The sequence below is a fragment of the Natator depressus genome, chromosome 5, assembly GCF_965152275.1.
Source record: "Natator depressus isolate rNatDep1 chromosome 5, rNatDep2.hap1, whole genome shotgun sequence".
Classification (NCBI taxonomy): domain Eukaryota; kingdom Metazoa; phylum Chordata; order Testudines; family Cheloniidae; genus Natator; species Natator depressus.
This window is the reverse complement of record NC_134238.1, coordinates 45,879,464-45,900,327: the sequence shown is the minus strand read 5'-3', so window position 1 is coordinate 45,900,327 and position 20,864 is coordinate 45,879,464. Positions and strand designations below refer to the sequence as shown.

Here is a 20,864-nt window from a genome sequence, read left to right as displayed (position 1 = left end):
TTGATTGCTGTATGGAGAGAAGAATCTGTGCAAGCCGAACTCCGACCAAAAAGAAGAAATGCTAATATATATGCGAAAATCGCGCAGGGCATGATGGACAGAGGCTACAACAGGGACACACAGCGGTGCTGCGTGAAAGTGAAGGAGCTCAGGCAAGCCTACCAAAAGACAAAGGAGGCAAACGGTCGCTCCGGGACAGAGCCCCACAGATGCCACTTCTATGATCAGCTGCATGGCATTCTGGGGGGGGACCCTACCACTACCCCACCACTGTCCGTGGACACCTGCAAGGGGGAAGTCTCACTCAACAGGGAGGAGGATTTGGTGGAGGAGGAAGAGGTGGAGGAGAATGCGCAGCAGGCAAGTGGTAAATCCATTCTCCTTGGCAGCCAGGACCTTTTCATCACCCTGGAGCCAATACCCTCCCAATGTGGGATCCCCGACCCTATAGCCGGAGAAGGCAGCTTTGGTGAGTGCACATTTGTAACTACAGTACAGGGTTTAAAAGCAATAGCGTTTAATGTTTGATTTGCCCTGAAGAATTGGGATGCATTCACGGCCAGTAGAGCCACTGGAAAAGTCTGTTAACGTGTCTGGGGATGGAACGGGAATCCACCAGGGACATCTCCATGAAGCTCTCCTGGAGGTCTTCTGCAAAGGCTTTGCAGAAGGTTTCTGGGGAGGGCTGCCTTATTTCATCCTCCATGGTAGGTCACTTTACCATGCCAAGCCAGTAGCAGGTAGTCTGGAATCATTGCAGCACAAAGCATGGCAGTGAATGGTCCTGGGTTTCGGTCGCATTCAAGCAACATTCGGTCTATATCTTTCTGTGTTAGCCTCAGGAGAGTGATAACGTACATGGTCACCTGGTTGAAACAGGGGAATTTTTGTAAGGGAACAGCAAAAGGACCCCATTCATGCTGGGTTGTTTGCGCTTGGCTAAAAGGGATCATCCTGGAGAATAGCCATGCGGCGGGGGGAGAGTTGAAGGGATCATCCCAGAGAATAGCCACGCGGTCAGGTGTGGGGAGCTGTGTGCTCCACATCCACCCAAAAACCGCAGACCCTCCTTTTACACGTGAAACCCAACCGGTATTGCTTGCTATGGGAAAGGATGGCGCTGCAGTTTGAAACCATTCCCACATGTTACGAAGGCATAAGAAGCCAACCCCGCATACCAAAAGGCCTACTATCGCTGCCTGGAAACCGAATTCTGTTGTCCAGCCATTTGTGATGTCTCACCATACCGGCAGGCACTCAATATAAAAGGCAAAATGTGACCTTGTACCTAAAGCACATGTACTGTCTGCTGTGAATTGCTTGATTCACTGTGAAAGAGTCTCCCTTTTGTTCTCAGAAATGTATAATCTTAAATTTTACTCTCCCTTTTTATCTCCCCCTAGGTGCAAATGTTTCTATGCTCCCCCTATCATCTCCATCCCTGAGGTTATCGCAGATTAGAAGGCGAAAAAAAACACACTTGCGATGACATGTTTTCCAAGCTCATGCAGTCCTCCCGCACTGAAAGGGCACAGCTTAATGCATGGAGGCATTCAGTGGCAGAGGCTGAGAAATTATTTAATCTCAGTACCAATGTGGACACAAGAACAAATGGATATAAACTGGCCACCAGGAAGTTTAGACTAGAAATTAGACGAAGGTTTCTAACCATCAGAGGAATGAAGTTTTGGAATAGCCTTCCAAGGGAAGCAGTGGGGGCAAAAGATCTATCTGGCTTTAAGATTAAACTCGATAAGTTTATGGAGGAGATGGTATGATGGGATAACATGGTTTTGGTAATTAAATATTCATGGTAGATAGGCCCAATGGCCTGTGATGGGATATTAGATGGGGTGAGATCTGAGTTACCCAGGAAATAATTTTCTGTAGTATCTGGCTGGTGAATCTTGCCCATATGCTCAGGGTTTAGCTGATTGCCATATTTGGGGTCAGGAAGGAATTTTCCTCCAGGGCAGATTGGAAGAGGCCCTGGAGGTTTTTCGCCTTCCTCTGTGGCATGGGTCACTTGCTGGAGGATTCTCTGCTCCTTGAAGTCTTTAAACCACGATTTGAGGACTTCAATAGCTCAGACATAGGTGAGAGATTTTTCGCAGGAATGGTGGGTGAAATTCTGTGGCCTGCGTTGTGCAGGAGGTCAGACTAGATGATCATAATGGTCCCTTCTGACCTAAACATCTATGAATCTATAAAGCATTAAGTGAGTGTGAAGAGCAGAGGCAGGAGGCGATGCTGAGGCTAATGGGGGAGCAAACAGACATGATGAAGCATCTGTTGGAGCTGCAGGAAAGCCAACAAGAGCACAGACCCCTGCTGCATCCATTGTATAACCGCTTGCCCTCTTCCCCAAGTTCCATATCCTCCTCACCCAGATGCCCAAGAACACGTGCGGGGGGAGGCCCTGGGCACCCATCCACTCCACTCCAGAGGATGGCTGAAGCAAAAGAAGGCTGTCGTTCAAACAGTTTTGATTTGTAGCGTGGCTACAATAAGCAATGTTGCCTTCTCCTTCCCTCCTCCCGTACCCCACCCCACCCGGGCTAACTTGTCAGTTATCTCACTTTTTTTTTAAATTAATAAAGAATGTGCATGGTTTCAAAACAATAGTTACTTTATTTCCTTTGCCAGCTGTGATCGAAAGGGGGAGGGTGGTTGGCTTACATGGAATTAAAATCAACAAAGGGAGCGGGTTTGCAGCAAGGAAAAACGCACACAACCTGTCACACCATAGCCTGGCCAGTCATGAAGCTGATTTTCAAAGCCTCTCTGCTGCGCAGCGCGCCTAGCTGTGCTCTTCTAATCACCCTGGTGTCTGGCTGCTCAAAACTGGCTGCTAGGCGATTTGCCTCAACCTCCCACCCTGCCATAAATGTCTCCCCCTTCCTCTCACAGATATTATGGAGCACACAGCAAGCAGCAATAACAATGGGAATGTTGGTTGCGCTGAGGTCTAACCTAGTCAGCAAACAGCACCAGTGAGCTTTTAAATGTCCAAAGGCACATTCTATCACCATTCTGCACTTGTTCAGCCTATCGTTGAACTGCTCCTTACTACTATCCAGACTGCCTGTGTACGGCTTCATGAGCCATGGAAGCATGGGGTAGGCTGGGTCCCCAAGGATAACTATTGGCATTTCAACATCCCCAATGGTAATTTTCTGGTCTGAGAAGTAAGTCCCTTCTTGCAACTGCTTGAAAAGCTCGGAGTTCCTAAAGATGCGAGCGTCATGCACCTTTCGCGGCCATCCCACGTTGATGTCGGTGAAATGTCCCTTGTGATCCACCAGTGCTTCCAGCACCATTGAGAAGTACCCTATGCGGTTTATGTACTGGTTGGCAAGGTGGTCCGGTGCCAAGATAGAGATATGCATTCTGTCTATTGCCCCACCAGAGTTAGGGAACCCCCATTGCAGCAAAGCCATCCACTATGACCTGCACATTTCCCAGAGTAATTACCCTTGATAGCAGAATGTCTGTGATTGCACTGGCTACTTGCATCACAGCAGTCCCCACAGTAGACTTGCTCACTCCAAATTGATTCCTGACTGACCGGTAGCAGTCAGGCTTTGCAAGCTTCCACAGGGCTATCTCCATTCACTTCTCAACTGTCAGGGAGGCTTTCAACTTGGTATTCCTGCGCTTCATGGTGGGGGAAAGCAACTCACAAAGTTCAAGGAAAGTGGCCTTATGCATGCGAAAGTTTCGCACCCACTGTGAATCATCCCATACTTACAACACTGTGTGGTCCCACCAGTGTGTGCTTTTTTGCCGGGCCCAGAATCGGCATTACACTGTATCAACCACTGCCCCACTGCCGCCATGATGTCCCAATTGCCATAGCTCGTGCTTTCAGGAACGTCTGTGTCCATGTCCTCATCACAGTCGTCCTCATGCTGGCATCTCTTAGCCCCATTCTGCACATCCTCCAGGATAATGCGTGAGGTGTTTACAATGCTCACAACAGCAGCGGTGAGCTGAGCAGGCTCCAGGCTTGCCGTGGTATCATGTCTGCATGGGTAACCCAGGAAAAAAGGCGTGAAACAATTGTCTGCCGTTGCTTTCATCAGAGGGAGGGAGGGGCGGGCGACTGACGACACGTACCCAAAACCACCTGCAACAATGTTTTTGCCCCATCAGGCATTGGGAGGTTAACCCAGAATTCCAATGGGCAGCGGAGACTGCGGGAACTGTGGGATAGCTACCCACAGTGCACCGCTCTGTAAGTCTATGCTAGTCACGGTATTGAGGACACACTCCACTGACTTAATGCACTTAGTGGGGACATACACAATTGACTGTATAAAACAGATTTGTGAAAATCGACTTCTATAAAATCGACCTAATTTCATAGTGTAGACATACCCTTACTGTCCCCAGGATTAGTTGGCTTACTGGGGAACCAAGTGACTACATTCAAATGACTGCACAATGTATTTTATTCCAGTGTCCAAAGATACAATCACTCAAATAAATCACTGTTTACTTGAATGTGACCTCACACATTCAAATGGTATTTGAATATACACAGACTAATTTTTTCTCATAAAAACCCATGGTAATTAATTAAAAAGTTACATTAATGTAATACTATGGTTGGGATTTTCTGATTTTTGTGTATGTAAAATCTCAAATGCTATGCTGTAGTGTGTATTATGCATTTACTCTAGCACCATACTAAAGCAGGGCACCAGATCAAAGCGGCGTTGCATAATGGGATGTATGAACTGCTAGTTCTGGTTCTGCAAATGACTTGCCGTATGCTCTTGAACAAGTCAACGAGGCCAAAATTTTCAAGAGTGGTCACTGATTTTGTTAGAAGAAAAGGAGTACTTGTGGCACCTTAGAGACTAACAAATTTATTTGAGCATAAGCTTTCGTGAGCTACAGCTCACTTTGCTCAAATAAATTTGTTAGTCTCTAAGGTGCCACAAGTACTCCTTTTCTTTTTGCAGATACAGACTAACACGGCTGCTAGTCTGACCACTGATTTTGTTGAGTGTGATGTTTCACAGGGGTGTGAGGCACCTGTGAGTCTTATCTGAGCCTGCTGTGGATCGGCTTCATGAAACCACCAGCTTTTGGAAACACAAGCAATACCTTCCAGGCCTCCACAGCCTTTGCTCTCTTTGTACAGGTTAGCAATAGGCGCACACAACTCCCAGGTCCACCAAGCGTCCCTCTGGAATGCCCAGGCCTTTGAACCTTCAGAGAACACTCAAATTTGCTACTCCCAAAGGAATACTACACACACCAGTTTGTAAGATTCAACTCCAGATTCCCACTCTACTTAACACACAATGTTTATATAGTGAAAACAAGAATAAGTTTATCAAAAAGTGAACATTTTGGAAAGAAATGGTTACACTGGAAACAAAACCATAACATGCTCTCTAGAGCCTATACTTACTCTCAAGGCATTCCCCCTCTACAACCAGATAGCTCACCTCAAGTCCTTTTCCCAGTGTTTTCAATTAGTTTGGCTGACATCCTTTCTCCTAAGATCAAGCCTGCTGGCAACTTGTACTCACAGATTGAAGTAATGACGGGGTTTATCTGCACCCCAGATATAGTTTCAAAATCCTTAATGTCTTAATCTTAAACAGGAAAACCCCTGCTGTTTTTGTTTTTTCCTGTGACCTCTGCAATCTATTGATTAGCATTTTGCTCAGATTGTGCATGAATGTCCATTGTGAAACCTACAATACTTAATTTGCACATGACCACCCAGAGTGAGATATGCCTCTTTTCACCGCTGCATGAGGGTATGCAGAACACCTTTCCATGACTTGCCTTAACACAGGGACCTAGAGAACATAATTTTTAATTATACAGTATCTACTTAACTCCTCAGGTATTACCCATACATGTATCTCACAAGGATTATGACTGTCGAGACAGACTTTCATTAGAGACCCTCACATAACGTTCTTTGGTGGACTAGTAGATGCGAGACTAAGGGGACCTCCGTAACCCAGTGCCCCCTGCCAGCTGGCACCAAGAGACTTCTGGACTGGGACAAGGGTACCCTGGTGCTGACTCCCGCCCACTGACTGGCCGTGACTCACCCTGTTATTGGAGCGGCATACGTCGCCTGGGTGCGCAGCCAGCACCTGTTTACATTACGCTACTTTCCGCGGGGGGGAGGGGGGGATTAGTAACGGCACCTCGTGTAGACGCGATGCCTAGCAACGGTGTCAGCCGCGCCGAAGCGCGAGGTACCGCTCCGCGTGGCGGCGCCTGGGACTCACGCAGCTCCAGCGCCGCAAACACAAGCCGGCCTCGCTCCGGGGACTCGGCGGGTCCCCGCGCACCACGCCAGGGACCCGCCTTGGGAAGCAGGAGCCAGAGCAGCCTCCCCCGCCCCGCTCCTCGGCCCGTAGCTAACTGGCCTGAGCCGCCCCCACCCAGTCTCGCGGCCCCGCTCCCAGTTCCATGCCGCCGGTGACTCACTCAGGTCACGTGCCCCCGCGGCGTTGGAAACCCAACGTCCGCCCTCCAGGGGGGCGGAGTCGAGGCACCTGCTTGACGGCAACTCGGCCCCGCCTCCTCGTAGGTATCTTCGAAACTGGCGGCCGGAGGAGCTCGAGCCCAGCGCAGCAGGCAGCGACGTGCCGCGGGGAGTGTCCGTGCCGCAGCTCTAGTCCCGCGGAGCGCAGCCCGTCCCGGCCGAAGATGGGGGCGCGCCGCTGGCTGCAGCTGCTGCTCCTGTGCGCGGCGCTTGTGGCCGCGTCCGCTACAGGTAAGAAGAGAGCGGTCGGGAGACTTGTCCCCGCCAGCGCGGAGCGGGACCGCGCCGCCATGGGGGCGGGGGCGCCGCGCTGGGGCCGGGCTGCTGGGGCCTGGCGCCGCGACCCCCCGCGCAGGGTGGGAGCGAGGAGCTGGATTTCGGCCCGATCGGTCCAGATCCCGCCCTCGGAGCCCGGCAGGGGCTGGGGTGACTCAGCCGGGGCACGGAGCCGAGACCCCCGGGAGCAGCGAGCGCGGGGAGCTGAGGCGCTCACCGCGACCCTCCCCCTAAACAGCCGCCAGCAGGCGTTAGCACCACCGGGTACGGTTCCGAGCGCACGGCTCGCTCCACTGCGGCTACGCCTCTTGCCCGGAGGTCGGCGGCCCCGACCGTCAGATGTACAGCGTGATTAGCTTGAGCAGGCCTAGATCTGCTCTTGGCGGGAGGAGGGAAGGTGGCCCTCAAGCGGCTGGGCGGGGGCTATTTCCTCTGTTAGCTGTTTTGCGGGGAGAGAAGGGACGATCTCCGCCCCAGGTTGCTCACAATCTAAAGCCAAGTCCCAGACACTTGAAGATCAATATTAACGCTTTAAATCGCACTTAGCAGTAAATAGGAGGCCAATGCGGTTTTTGAAACTCGGACATAATGCGCTATGCAAGCAAGCTGCCTCATCCTGCCCCAGCTGTAGCTTGAGTGGTCTTTGTGGATAGCCTCACCCACCAGAGTGCACTGCAGTAATCTAATCTTACGGTGAGCTATTACCGGCCGGGGGGGCGGGGGGGAGACCTTTTGTAGTGATGATCAAGGTGGGCCATTTCCAGCAGTTGGCAAGAATGTCTGAGGAACGGTGGGGGTGGGGAATAAACATGGGGAAATAGTTTTACTTTGTGTAATGACCCATCCACTGCCAGTCTCTATTCAAGCCTAAGTTAATTGTATCCAGTTTGCAAATTAATTCCAATTCAGCAGTCTCTCGTTGGAGTCTGGTTTTGAAGTTTTTTTGTTGAAGAATTGCAATACCCAGCTGCTGAAGTGAAGAAACAGATTGACAAGAGCCAGAAGAGTACCCAGGAGTCTCCTACTACAGGACAGGCCTAACAAAGATAATAATAGAATGCCACTAGCCATCACCTTCAGCCCCCAACTAAAACCTCTCCAATGCATCATCAAGGATCTACAACCTATCCTGAAGGATGACCCATCACTCTCAGAGATCTTGGGAAACAGCCAGTCCTGGCTTACAGACAGCCCCCCAACCTGAAGCAAATACTCACCAGCAACCAGCACTGAGGGACAGCTCAGTGGTTTGAGCATTGGCCTGCTAAAGCCAGGGTTGTGAGTTCAATCCTTGAGGGGGCCATTTAGGGATCTGGGGCAAAAATTGGGGATTGGTCCTGCTTTGAGCAGGGGGTTGGACTAGATGATCTTCTGAGGTCCCTTCCAACCCTGATAGTCTATGATTCTATGATATATGCCATCATGTGCCAGCAATGCCCCTCTGCCATGTACATTGGCCAAACTGGACAGTCTCTACGTAAAAGAAGAAATGGACACAAATCAGACGTCAAGAATTATAACGTTCAAAAACCAGTCAGAGAACACTTCAGTCTCTTTGGTCACTCGATTACAGACCTAAAAGTTGCAATTCTTCAACAAAAAAACTTCAAAACCAGACTCCAACGAGAGACTGCTGAATTGGAATTAATTTGCAAACTGGATACAATTAACTTAGGCTTGAATAGAGACTGGAAGTGGATGGGTCATTACACAAAGTAAAACTATTTCCCCATGTTTATTCCTTCCCCCCCCCCCATCCCCCACTGTTCCTCAGAGGTTCCTGTGAACTGCTGGAAATGGCCCACCTTAATTATCACTACAAAAGGTGTGTCCGTCCACCCCCACCCCCCTGCTGGTAATAGCTCACCACAGAAGTTGGAGATCTAGGAATAGCTATGAATCAACAGCACTGGCAAGGGATGGGCTGACTCAGTCAGTCATGGATAATGCACAATTGTTTCTCTAAATGACCCTTCCCCATTCACACATCATTTCAGAAATGAGCTTTAGCCATCTTAAACTTGGTCGGGACTCACTGTGCCTTTTGAAAGGTCAAATGGTTTATCATAAATTGGATCAGATTCCCTTTTAACTTAATTAGATTCTCAAGTACAAATCACTGGAACAGACGTAAAAAACCCTTGAGGTTGAGTCTCTGACATGACTGACATCAGAAAGTTAGGTCTCTTGTAAGCAGAGCCCTTCATTTTGCTACTTTTTATTTTAATAACAGCCAGAATTTAACTATTTAAAAACAGTTTGTTTCACTATTTTCAACTTGCATATTTCAATACTTTACACAGCAAAAATCTGGTGTGTCTTTTGGAGGAGGGATAGTCTTAATTTTTATGGAAGGTTAAGATACAAAAGGCATAGTGCAATATGTAGAAAATACAATTAGCATCCTATCCCAGTGTGACTACTGCTTTAAGTAAATGTATCATTTCTCTCTGGATGCTGAATGGTCTCAGAAGTAATGTACAACTACTGAGCTATTTTGAGCCTGCTGATGACTATTCCTCTGAACTTTATTATTACTTTTAATTTTCTTTGATAATTAACATTTGGGTTCTGTGTTTCTGCATAAAATGAGTGTTGAATATAAAATGTGGAATATTTGGTTATTAACTTGTCTGAGTAAAAAAGTAACAAATTACTAAAACATTAGCTTTTTTTTTTATATAGAGGATCTTTTTAAATGCTGTATTTCCTATAGTATAAATCTGTATCTCATCCATTCACTACTGAAAGTTTACCACATACATGGATAGCAATTGCATCTGTTAGCACTGATACATACTGTTAGCACTAAAAAGAGCAGGAGTACTTGTGGCACCTTAGAGACTAACAAATTTATTTGAGCATAAGCTTTCATGAGCTACAGCTCACTTCATCTTCATCACTTCACTGATATATACTAGTGTTGGGTGCACACTTCTAAAATAGATATTCATTGGTTGGCTTGGAAAACAAGGAGTTGTTTCTCATGTCAGTTTTCTACATTAATCTAAACATGAACATTTTTCTCATTTCTGTTATATGATAACAGTTTTTAAAACTTTCTGGACATGTACAGTATAAGTGAAATTTTATAATGCATCCAGCTGGTTACTGATTGATAGACTTCACAGCTATGCACCTTGCACTGTTGTTTGAAAACTGCTGAACTATGGTACGATTAATTGACTCTTAAATGTACACTGTCAAGTAACTTGGGACTTGTCTAATAGTTTAAAAAAAAAAAAAAGTACTGCTTAAGTATACCTATAGTGCAATCGGAACAACCTTGTTTCTGTGAATGAAGTTAGTTATCAGTACCATATGGGAATAAGCAACAAACTGTACTGGTATAAACACTTAGTGTAACTACTTCAGTTAACAAATGACTTTTTTTAACCAAAATAGTTTTACCAGTAGAACTGTTGTTCTAACTAATGTCAGTTGACGTTAATGGGTATCATTCTCTTTATACTCCTAGCTGCCATAGCTATACTAGCAAATGCCTTAGTGTAGATTCAGTTATTCAGTTAGCTTATTTTGTTCAGGGAAATGGCATAAGCTATAACAGCAAAGGAGCGCTAACAAGTATAAGCTTTACCAGCAAACTCTTCCCTAGTGTGGGCAAGGCCTCAGTATAAATGAAGGAAGCATACTGGTAGAGTTACACTGTAAACATGCTGCAGGGCTTTCAGGGATGCAGTTTACATATGGATGGTTCAGTGGTGTTAGGTAAGCTGCGCTTGTGTAAACTGAGATTTGCTATGGTGTATTCACATTTGTGTTTCTAACTTTAAGTATTTGTATAGTCCCCCTTCATTGTAGTTCTTCTCACAACACTCTTGGGAAGTATTTATAGATTGGGCACTGAAGCACAGAGAGAGGAAGTAACTCACATAGGAAGTTTGTGGTGGAGTAGGGAATTGAACCTATATTTCCCCTGTCTCAGGCTAGCAGCACCCTTGCAGCTTGACCATCTTCCAGCAGTATTACAAATACTAACACTCATGTTTTCTTTCCTGTCTTGCTCTGAAGACTGAGTGCAATTAGGGACTTGTCTACATGGGGAAGACTGTTGATATAGCTATGTTTTGTTTTGTGTTTTTCATTTTCCTCATGTAGACAAGCCTCTGTTCACGTACAATTGGCTCAAGCTTTGTTTACTTTGATTCAGCTACTTATTCAATTAGGCTTGAAAGGGTTAGGTGTTAATAATTAGTTAATTCCCTCCACCAAAAACCCAAGAGAACTTATTCATGGACATTGAATAATTTAACATTTATACATGGCGTAATAAAGGAATTGCATCGTTGTAGGGTAATAAGCTAAAAGGAGAGGGAGATAAAACTAAGGACAATATGACTGGATTCAAGCATTGTTGCTAACTTTATTTTCTGTTTAATGTCCTTCATAGTTTAGAATGGATTGGACTATCTATTTAATGACATTGTACTAATCTGTCTCTCTTTCTTCCTCTTTAGTGGAAAGTAAATCCAACCATGGAAAAGGAAGAAGTTTTATTGGCCAAAAGGTTGAAAATAAAAACTCCTCTGTAAAATCATATACTGTGGATGACTTTGCTACAAAAATCCTTACTGGAAAACTGACTACAGTTTTCCTTCCTGTAGTCTACATCACTGTGTTTCTTATTGGTTTACCAAGCAATGCCATGGCTTTATGGGTCTTTTTCTTCAGAACAAAAAAGAAACATCCAGCTGTGATTTATATGGCTAACCTGGCACTAGCAGATCTTTTATTTGTCTTCTGGTTCCCTCTGAAGATTGCATACCATATAAATGGCAACAACTGGATCTATGGTGAAGGACTTTGCAAAGTACTCACTGGATTTTTTTATGGAAATATGTACTGCTCCATTCTTTTTATGACATGTCTCAGTGTGCAAAGGTACTGGGTCATAGTGAACCCCATACTACACTCAAGAAAGAAGTCTGAAATGGCAGTAGGAGTTTCAATTGCAATATGGATACTGATTTTGCTGAGCACCATTCCATTGTACCTTGTTGATCAAACTGCATATATTTCAAATCTTAATATCACTACTTGTCATGATGTGTTGCCCCAGAATGTATTGGCTCATGACATGTTTAATTATTTCCTTTCTCTAGCAATTGGAGTCTTCTTATTCCCAGCTATTCTCACGGCTGTTGCCTACATACTAATGATTAAGACTTTGAATGCCTCCATTACAGATATAAACATTGGAAAGAAACGGAAAAGAGCAATCAAGCTCATTATTGCAGTACTATCCATATATCTTATCTGTTTTATACCTAGTAATATTCTACTTATAGTGCACTATTCTCTGATCAGGGACTATGGCCAAAGTCATGTGTATGCCTCATATATAACAGCATTGTGTCTTTCCACTCTGAACAGTGGCATTGATCCATTCATCTATTATTTCGTTTCAAAAGACTTCAGAGACAACCTTAAAAATGCTTTCCTTTGCCGAAGTGTGCGAACTGCAAAGAGGATGCAAGTCTCTCTTTCATCAAGTAGATACCCTAAGAAATCCAACTCTTATTCTTCCAGTTCAAACACAACTAAGACAACTTACTAAATCTTTTCTTGTAGTAGAAAAATGAACATTTATTAATATAGCAGTGAGCCTATTGTACATAACGTGAATCTTTTTATTTTTACAAGTGCGTATGAAGCAACCATCTGTTGGATTCACACTGAGACTTTAATTTCAAAACTGGCAACTGTTTACCTCTGAATTCCTCATGGGAATATTGAGTGACATGGAAAAAGCAGCACTGTCCTGAGTTTGATACTGTTTAAAAAAACAGTAGTTATTCTCTAAATGGCAGAGAACTTCTGTAATGTTTTAATACCTATGGAATGTTGGATGGTGCCTTTATTTTAATCACTTCTGCATTTAACTCTTAATAATTTAGTGAAGGATGCTTCATTTTTATGACTTGATTATTGTACTTTTGCTTTATATACTATTTTTGTATACTAGAAACAAGCAATTTAAGTATCTTGTTTCTTTAGAGCCCTGTCCCTTTGTATATTACTTCATTTGATCTTAATGGAGTTATGAGGGTAAATAAGAGAGCACCCTCTTAAACCACAGGAGGTCAATTTCTTATGTTTAGTAGAATTTATATTGTCTATTGGACTTTCCTGCTATTGCAAATACTGAAACTGGGGAAGCCTGATAAGATTATACCAGTGAGATAGCAAACTGACTATGTTATCAGCTAGCATTGAGATAAATTAATTGTTCTTTGATAGGAATATATACTGAGGCAAACTGTGTTCTCAGATTTTGGACAATATGTGATCTTAATGGGGCATAATATGCTGTATTTGTAGAATTTATGTCCTGTAGCGGTTTCACTTTTACATACTACTTCATTTGTATTAAGATATATAATGTAAATTAAGTTACTTTTTATAACTTACTAAGTTTGGAAGTCCTCATTTGTGTTCCTGTTTAACACTTTCAGATGTCAGTGATCTGATTTGCATTACCAGATTTTAGGTTAAAAAAAAACTTTGTTTTCCTAAGTACAAATGTAGAGTTTGTCAATACTGCAGTCGGATGTAAAAATGAAGTAAATTTGCCTAATGCTATAATTCATTAGTGCAAACTTTTATTGATGGGAGGCATGTGTGTAGGTGAGAGGAACAGCCAGGCAAAGTAATAATTCAAAACAGCTGGCAAACAACTTGGTATGCACAAGCATATCTGTGTTCACCTTTTAGTTAAATTTGGTTAATGAACCAACAGAGTTGGGTTTTTTGTTTTTTAAGTTGGCATTCATTAGACTTAATCCATTATGGGTGCTACATAGCATCACCCACCAGCTTTTCAGAGTAAAAGTGAGTTTATGTTCAGTTGATGCCTTGGCGTTGGGATTAAATTAAAATCATAACTTCTCCCCGAGTGCCTGGAAAAGATCTATGTACGAGTGCTTGTTTCGGGCTCTTAAGTGCTACTGCAATCTCGTGGCGGACCAGGAGCCCATGCTGCTAGCCATTGTACAAACAGAACAAAAGATGCCTGAAGGAGTTTACAGTCTACATATGGGACAACCTCTGGATACGGACAAAATGGGAGCACAAAGAAACACCTCTGTTCAGCATGACAGGAAGTGGTCTTAGCAAACCAGCTGCCTAGCCATACGGTCAGTGGAGAAACCCTGAAACAAAAACAAAACAGATTCCTTGTTTGTTTAGTGCTGTTCTACAACAGTAGTGCCCAAACTTTTTTCAGGTTGCCCTCCCTCTCATCCCTGGCTCCCGGGAGGGACATGGACAGGGGCCTTAGGAACAGGGATGCAAGCAAGGATGGGTGCGGAGCAGTGGCTGGGCCTCAGTCAGGGATGGGGGGCTCTCCCTCCCTTCCCCCTGTAGGGGCTGGCCCAGCCCTGCTGTGCCCCTCCGCCCCTGACATTCCTCTATCTCCCTGGAGAGGTGTGCCCCACAATTCGGAGACTTCTACAATATATGCTCACTTCATTTTTTTTTTTTTTTTAAGGTCAACTATGGTCTGCAATCCTAGTCACTTAGTGTTTCAAATGATAATTTAAAACAGTAGTGGGATATTATTCATGCCCCTATTGTTAAGTGTGAGCTCTCTAAAGCTGTGTCTACAGTAGGAAATGTGACAGGAAAGGAGCATTTCCAGTAAGTTTTAACTTTCATTATAAGAAAAGGAGTACTTGTGGCACCTTAGAGACTAACCAATTTATTTGAGCATAAGCTTTCGTGAGCTACAGCTCACTTATCCGATGAAGTGAGCTGTAGCTCACGAAAGCTTATGCTCAAATAAATTGGTTAGTCTCTAAGGTGCCACAAGTACTCCTTTTCTTTTTGCGAATACAGACTAACACGGCTGTTACTCTGAAACCTTTCATTATAAGCTCCATGCAAAAAAATGGAATCTCAAATATAGAGTGGCCACTAAAGTCAATATTGTAAGCTATGGCATTGAATAGTTTAATAATGTAGGCTGAGTTCACTGCACACAGCAGAACTTCTTGCATCTCTTCATTTTGTACTGTCACCGCCACCTCCCCATCCCCTTCTTTCAGGGCATCCCTGCAACCCCCCCCACCCCCTCCCCCTTCATGCCAGAGACTCTATGCCCCTTTTCCCCAAGTCAATTTCCTACTTCACTTCATTCCTCATATGCAGAGGCTCTAGATGTTTCCTCCTTTCCACCTACGTCAGGGGCTAGATGTGTATCTCCATCCTACCTTGTTAACCTTGGCTAATCTAGCCTGGGCATAGAGCATCCCCTGTGTGAACCCCTACCTTGTGTGAGACCCCCAAACTGCATCCATAATGGTGCTGTGTGCTGGGATGAATTTCAGGTACAATTTCCCATGGTTCTTAGTGATGCATTAAACTGGGTCACACTAATGAATTCAGTGCTTGCGATGCTTCCTGAGGGTACCCAGGGTTGTGAGGCACCTCACTACCCCCTGTGTTTACTGTAAGGAAGCATTGTCTGTGCCTGCTGGGGGTCACCTCCCCAACTTCATTGGCCATGGGCGCTACAAGCACCGCCCTCTAGGCCTTGCAGTCCTCATGGTCACTTTATAGGTGACAGAGTAACAGCTGTGTATGCATCCGATGAAGTGAGCTGTAGCTCATGAAAGCTTATGCTCAAATAAATTGGTTAGTCTCTAAGGTGCCACAACTACTCCTTTTCTTTTATAGGTGAGTGATCGGCACAGTCCTGCTCAGACCCTCTGTGCATTTTCTTGGAGTATCTAACTCCTAGTGCGCTGGACGCACAGCTTTTACCAATCTACTACTTCCAAAGAAGTATGCCCTAGCACAGGGGTTGTCATGACAAATATTTTGGTGGCCTCAAAGTGTAGGGGTGACACATTAAGCCCTGAAGGGGAGAGGTAGAGGGGGGCTAGGGGCAATGGGATGGCTGTGGGAGAGTGTGTGGGGCCTAAGCCTGAGCCCCACCACCTCTGCAAAGGTGGAGAACTCACTGGCTGCCTGCTCCTGCAGCGTTGTGTCCCAGGTGTCTCCAGAGGGGGGGCAGGGCCCAACCCCTGCTGGCAGCCCCAGCAACCAACACCAAGGCAGGGTATCCAGGAGCAACAGGGAGTGGGAGGGGCCACTGCTTTGCCCTCCCACACCATCACAGCCCAGGAGGCTGTGGCATGCGCCCACAGTGGACTGCATTTGAGAAACACTGCCCTAGTATACCAGTTTCACCTCAGCCCACCGCTCTGCTTAACTCACAGCCCTTAGACATGATTTTATTCTAAACAAGTCTTTTATTTAGCAAAGCGCATTCAGTAGAAAGTAGAAGTATTGGGAACAAATGGTTACATATCAAATCATAACATGCATATTAGACTTAATTACCAAGTACTTTCATGTCTTGTACAGTACAGCTCATCCTAAAATCTCTGCAGTGCTGTACAGCCAGGCAGGCTGTGACCCTTCTTTCATGAGACATGCATGCTATCAGTTTGCCTCTTAAGATGAAGGATTCAGTGTTTCTTCACACTCCCAAGATTTACCAGACCAAGCCTTTGTGTTTATTCAGAAATAGACTTTCCTCCCTCCTGTTTGTTTCTTCATGTAGATTTTGAAATCTCTCAATTTGTACCTGACTCAGTATGCTAATAGGCATACAGTACACAGATGGCCGGACAGGGAGATGGAATTCAGTTACATCCTGCCTAACAGGAACATTTGCGGTATGTCACTGCCTGGTGACCTGTCTTAACTCCAAGACCCTAAGAGCATTATTTCAATATAGATACATAGCTCCTTAAATGTTATCAATACATACATTTCACAATGACAATGATGAGCAGTGGGCTAGTGGCTCTTGATAGAGATCCCTCATGCCACCCTTTGGTGAACTATTATGCAGATAGGGACTCCTTGATGCGAATACACAGAGGGCACAGAGACTGCATAGGGTTGTACAGGGATTCCCTGGGTCAGCTGAGTCAAAGTACTTTCTCGGGTAGCATAGAGCTGCTGTTTGGAAATGTCATGAGAACAATATTTTATGTAAATAACTTCCAAGTGCAGTTACTCATTTCTAATGCAGATTGAGCTAAAGATGAAAGCAGCATTTGGTAGCAATAATTTTCAATGAGAATGTCCTCGAAGGAACTCAGTCTGTAAACCAGAGAATAATTCATCCTGTCCACTAAACATAAACATGTTTTGGGTACGTTTCCTCAGATTATGTGTATTGTTGATATCGTAGCTTTATCAAGGCTAATGTCAGCTTCTGCCCAACTGGCAGCAGGCGAGGAGGATCTCTTGGACTGCATCTCTAGTCAAGTGCTCTGGAAGCACAGTAGAAATAGAGCAGGAAAATGTGGAGTTACAGTACAATGCTGAGCCAGTGGAGCTGATTTAGGGCTGTTCTACACTAAAAAGTTAGGTTGATTCAGCTATTTGACTCAGGTATGGGGGAAAAAACCACAACTCCTGAGCGATGAAGTTAAGCCACCTTAACCCCCAGTATAGACAGCACTAGGTTGACGGAACAATTCTTCCCTTGACCTTGCAATTGCCTCTTGGGGAGGTGGATTACTACGCCAATGGGAGAATCCCTCCCTTCGCTGTGGTGAGCAGCTGTGCTGAAGTGCTACAGCAGCACAGCTGCAGCATTTAAGTGCAGATAAGGCTGTACAGTGTGGAAGAAGGGAGGAGGTAGACAAGAACCTGCAGCCCAGCTAGAATCAAAGCAACCAAGGCTTTGATTACAGTGAGAATGCAGGCTGAAGTAGGGAGGCTGCCAGCCCAGGCTGAAGCAAAACCTGAGATCAAGCCTTTACTCTTAGCTGCGCCTGCTGGCCCTAAAGCACTTTAAGCCTGGGGTAGTGGTTTTTCTGTGTGGATAGAAGGGAGATTGGGGCAATGCTGAGGCTAACTCTAATAAAGACATTCCTTCTTTGTCCCTCTTCTGGGGTGTCAACATTTTTAAACTGCTTTGGGAGGATGGGTGGAGCTAAAACAAGGGTATTGTTATGCTGCCTGGAATGTGTTGGTAGCTGCCACCAACCGACAGTTACAGAGGTGGTTGAAGCTGGTAGCTCTTGTGTGTTCCCTATTTTGCCTGCTCGGAATGAGACAGAGCAGGGACTTGAATCTATGTCTCCCATATCTATTGTGAGTGACGTAACCACTGGCCTATTAGATATAATAAAGTAGGGCCTCTCTCTCTCGTTTTGACTAGAAATTCCATCCTGGATCTTAGGGTACATCTATGTCATGACTGAGGTGTCATCAGAGGAGGTTTTGGAACAAATTGATAAACTAAACAGTAATAAGTCACCAGGACCAGATGGTATCACCCAAGAGTTCTGAAGAAACTCAAATGTGAAATTGAAGTGAGCTGTAGCTCACGAAAGCCTATGCTCAAATAAATTTGTTAGTCTCTAAGGTGCCACAAGTACTCCTTTTCTTTTTGCGGATACAGACTAATACGGCTGCTACTCTGAGAACTACTAGTGGTTTGTAACCTATCATTTAAATCCGCTTCTGTGCCAAATGACTGGAGGATAGCTAACGTGACGCCAGTTTTTAAAAAGGGATCCAGAGGTGATTCTGGCAATTACAGGCAGTAAGCCTTACTTCAGTACTAGGCAAACTGGTTAAAACTATGGTAAAGAACAGAATTTTCAGACACATCAATTAGCACAATTTCTTGGGGAAGAGTCAACATGGTTTTTGTAAAGGGAAATCATGCCTCACCAATCTACTAGAATTGTTTGACGGTGTAATAAGCATGTGGACAAGGGGGATCCAGTGGATATAATGTACTTAGATTTTCAAAAAGCTTTTGAAAAAGTCCCTCACCAAAGGCTCTTAAGCAAAGTAAGCTGTCATGGGATTAGAGGGAAGGTCAGTAGCTGGTTAAAAGATAGGGAAAAAAGGGTAGGAATAAATTGTCAGTTTTCAGAATGGAGAGAGGTAAATAGCGGTGTCCCCCAGGGGTCTGTACTGGGACTTGTACTATTCAATATATTCATAAATGATCTGGAAAAAGGGGTAAACAGTGAGATGGCATTTGCAGATGATACTAAACTATTCAAGATAGTTAAGTGCAAAGCAGACTGCGAAGAGCTACAAAAGAATCTCACAAAACTGGGTGACTGAGCAACAAAATGGCTGATGAAATTCAATATTGATAAATGCAAAGTAATGCACACTGGAAAACATAATCCAAAATGATGGAGTCTAAATTAACATTTACCACGCAAGAAAGAGATCTTGGAGTCATTGTGCATAGTTCTCTGAAAACATCCACTCAATGTGCAGTGGCAGTCAAAAAAGTGAACAGAATGTTGGGAATCATTAAGAAAGGGATAGATAATAAGACAGAAAATATCATATTGCCTCTATATAAATCCATGGTACACCCACATCTTGAATACTGTGTGCGGATGTGGTCGCCCCATCTCAAAAAAGATATATTGGACTTGGGAAAAGGTTCAGAAAAGGTTAACAAAAATGATTAAGGGGTATGTCATATGAGGAGAGATTAATAAGACTGGGACTTTTCATCTTGGAAAAGAGAAGACTAAGGGGAGATATGATTGAGGTCGATAAAATCATGACTGGTGTGGAGAAAGTAAATAAGGAAGTGTTATTTACCCCTTATAACACAAAAACTAGGGGCCACCAAATGAAATTAATAGGCAGCAGGTTTAAAACAAACAAAAGAAAGTATTTCTTCACACACAGCACAGTCAATCTGTGGAACTCTTTGTCAGAGGATGTTGTGAAGGCCAAGACTGCAACAGGGTTCAAAAAAGAACTAGATAAATTAATGGAGGATAGGTCCATCAATGGCTGTTAGCCAGGAATGGCAGGGATGGTATCCCTAGTTTCTGTTTGCCAGAAGCTGGGGATGTGTGACAAGGAATGGATCACCTGTCCTGTTCCTTCCCTCTGGGGCACCTGGCATTGGCCACTGTCAGAAGGCAGGATACTGGGCTAGATGGACTTTTGGTCTGACCCAGTATGGCCGTTCTTAAGTTCTTATGCTGTGATAAAAGACCCATGGCATGGCAGCAGCTGGCCCGGATCAGCTGATTCAGGCTTGCAGGGCTCGAGATGCAGGATTATAAAATTGCAGTGTAGACATTGGCGCTTGGGCAGGAGCATGGGCTCTGAGACTCTGTGAGGGGGATGGGCGCCTGAGCCCCAATGTCTACACTGAAGTTTTTAGCCTGAGTCAGCTGACCTGGGTTCTGAGACTTGGTGCTGTGGGTTTTTAAGCACTGTGTAGACATACCCCTAGACACCTTCCTGATAAAAATTTCATTGAAACTTGACACATTTTTGTGAAAAGTTTCTGCTTTGACAAATCAACATTTTCCAACAAAAGTTATGTTAAATCCCTGACCAGCTCTAATCGCAAGTCCATGGAAGAGCTGAAATAATCACCTTCTCTGTAGGCCATGGTGCCAGTTTAATTAATCTTTTGTTCAATTACATTTAAAATTTTCCTTATGCAAAAACCTTCTGTAGTAGAAGGCCATATAGTTGTGGCCAAGCAAGGGGAGAGCAGGAAAGGAAATGTGAGTCAAAACTGGCATTATGAAGAGATGAGCTATAATATCCCGTGGCAAATGAGAGCTGTGAAGTTGCTTTCTCTACCTTGCAGCAGCCAGCATATATCTTTGCAATAGCTAAACCCAGTATTTATGCCAGGTTCCATCAGCAGTAAATTTGCTGGTGGGAGGTTGCCTTTGGGAGCTGGCTTGAATGTGGAAAATACCAGGGAAGGGCTAGTAGCTTCTAGCATACCTGTTTGATTGGTATTGCTGTACAAATTTACCCCACAAATATAATTTCCAGCAGTTGACAAGAATGTGTGAGGAACAGTATGGTGGGGGTAAATAAACATGGGGAAATGGCCCACTTTGATTATCACTACAAAAGGTTATTTTTCTCCTGCTGGTAATAGCTCACCTTACCTGATCACTCTCGTTACAGTGTGTATGGTAACACCCATTGTTTCATGTTCTCTGTGTATATAAAATCTCCTCACTGTATTTTCTCTGGCATGCATCCGATGAAGTGA

At 44.6% G+C, this 20,864-nt stretch overlaps 1 protein-coding gene across 1 annotated transcript; it reads left to right on the top strand.

The window, feature by feature from the left end:
* Positions 1–6,410: 6,410 nt before the first annotated feature.
* On the top strand, positions 6,411–13,936 carry F2RL1 (F2R like trypsin receptor 1). Its single transcript, XM_074952698.1, has 2 exons — positions 6,411–6,757; positions 11,281–13,936. The coding sequence occupies exons 1-2, from the start codon at positions 6,451–6,453 to the stop codon at positions 12,378–12,380; spliced, it is 1,407 nt and encodes a 468-aa protein (XP_074808799.1). The 5' UTR covers positions 6,411–6,450; the 3' UTR covers positions 12,381–13,936.
* Positions 13,937–20,864: the final 6,928 nt, after the last annotated feature.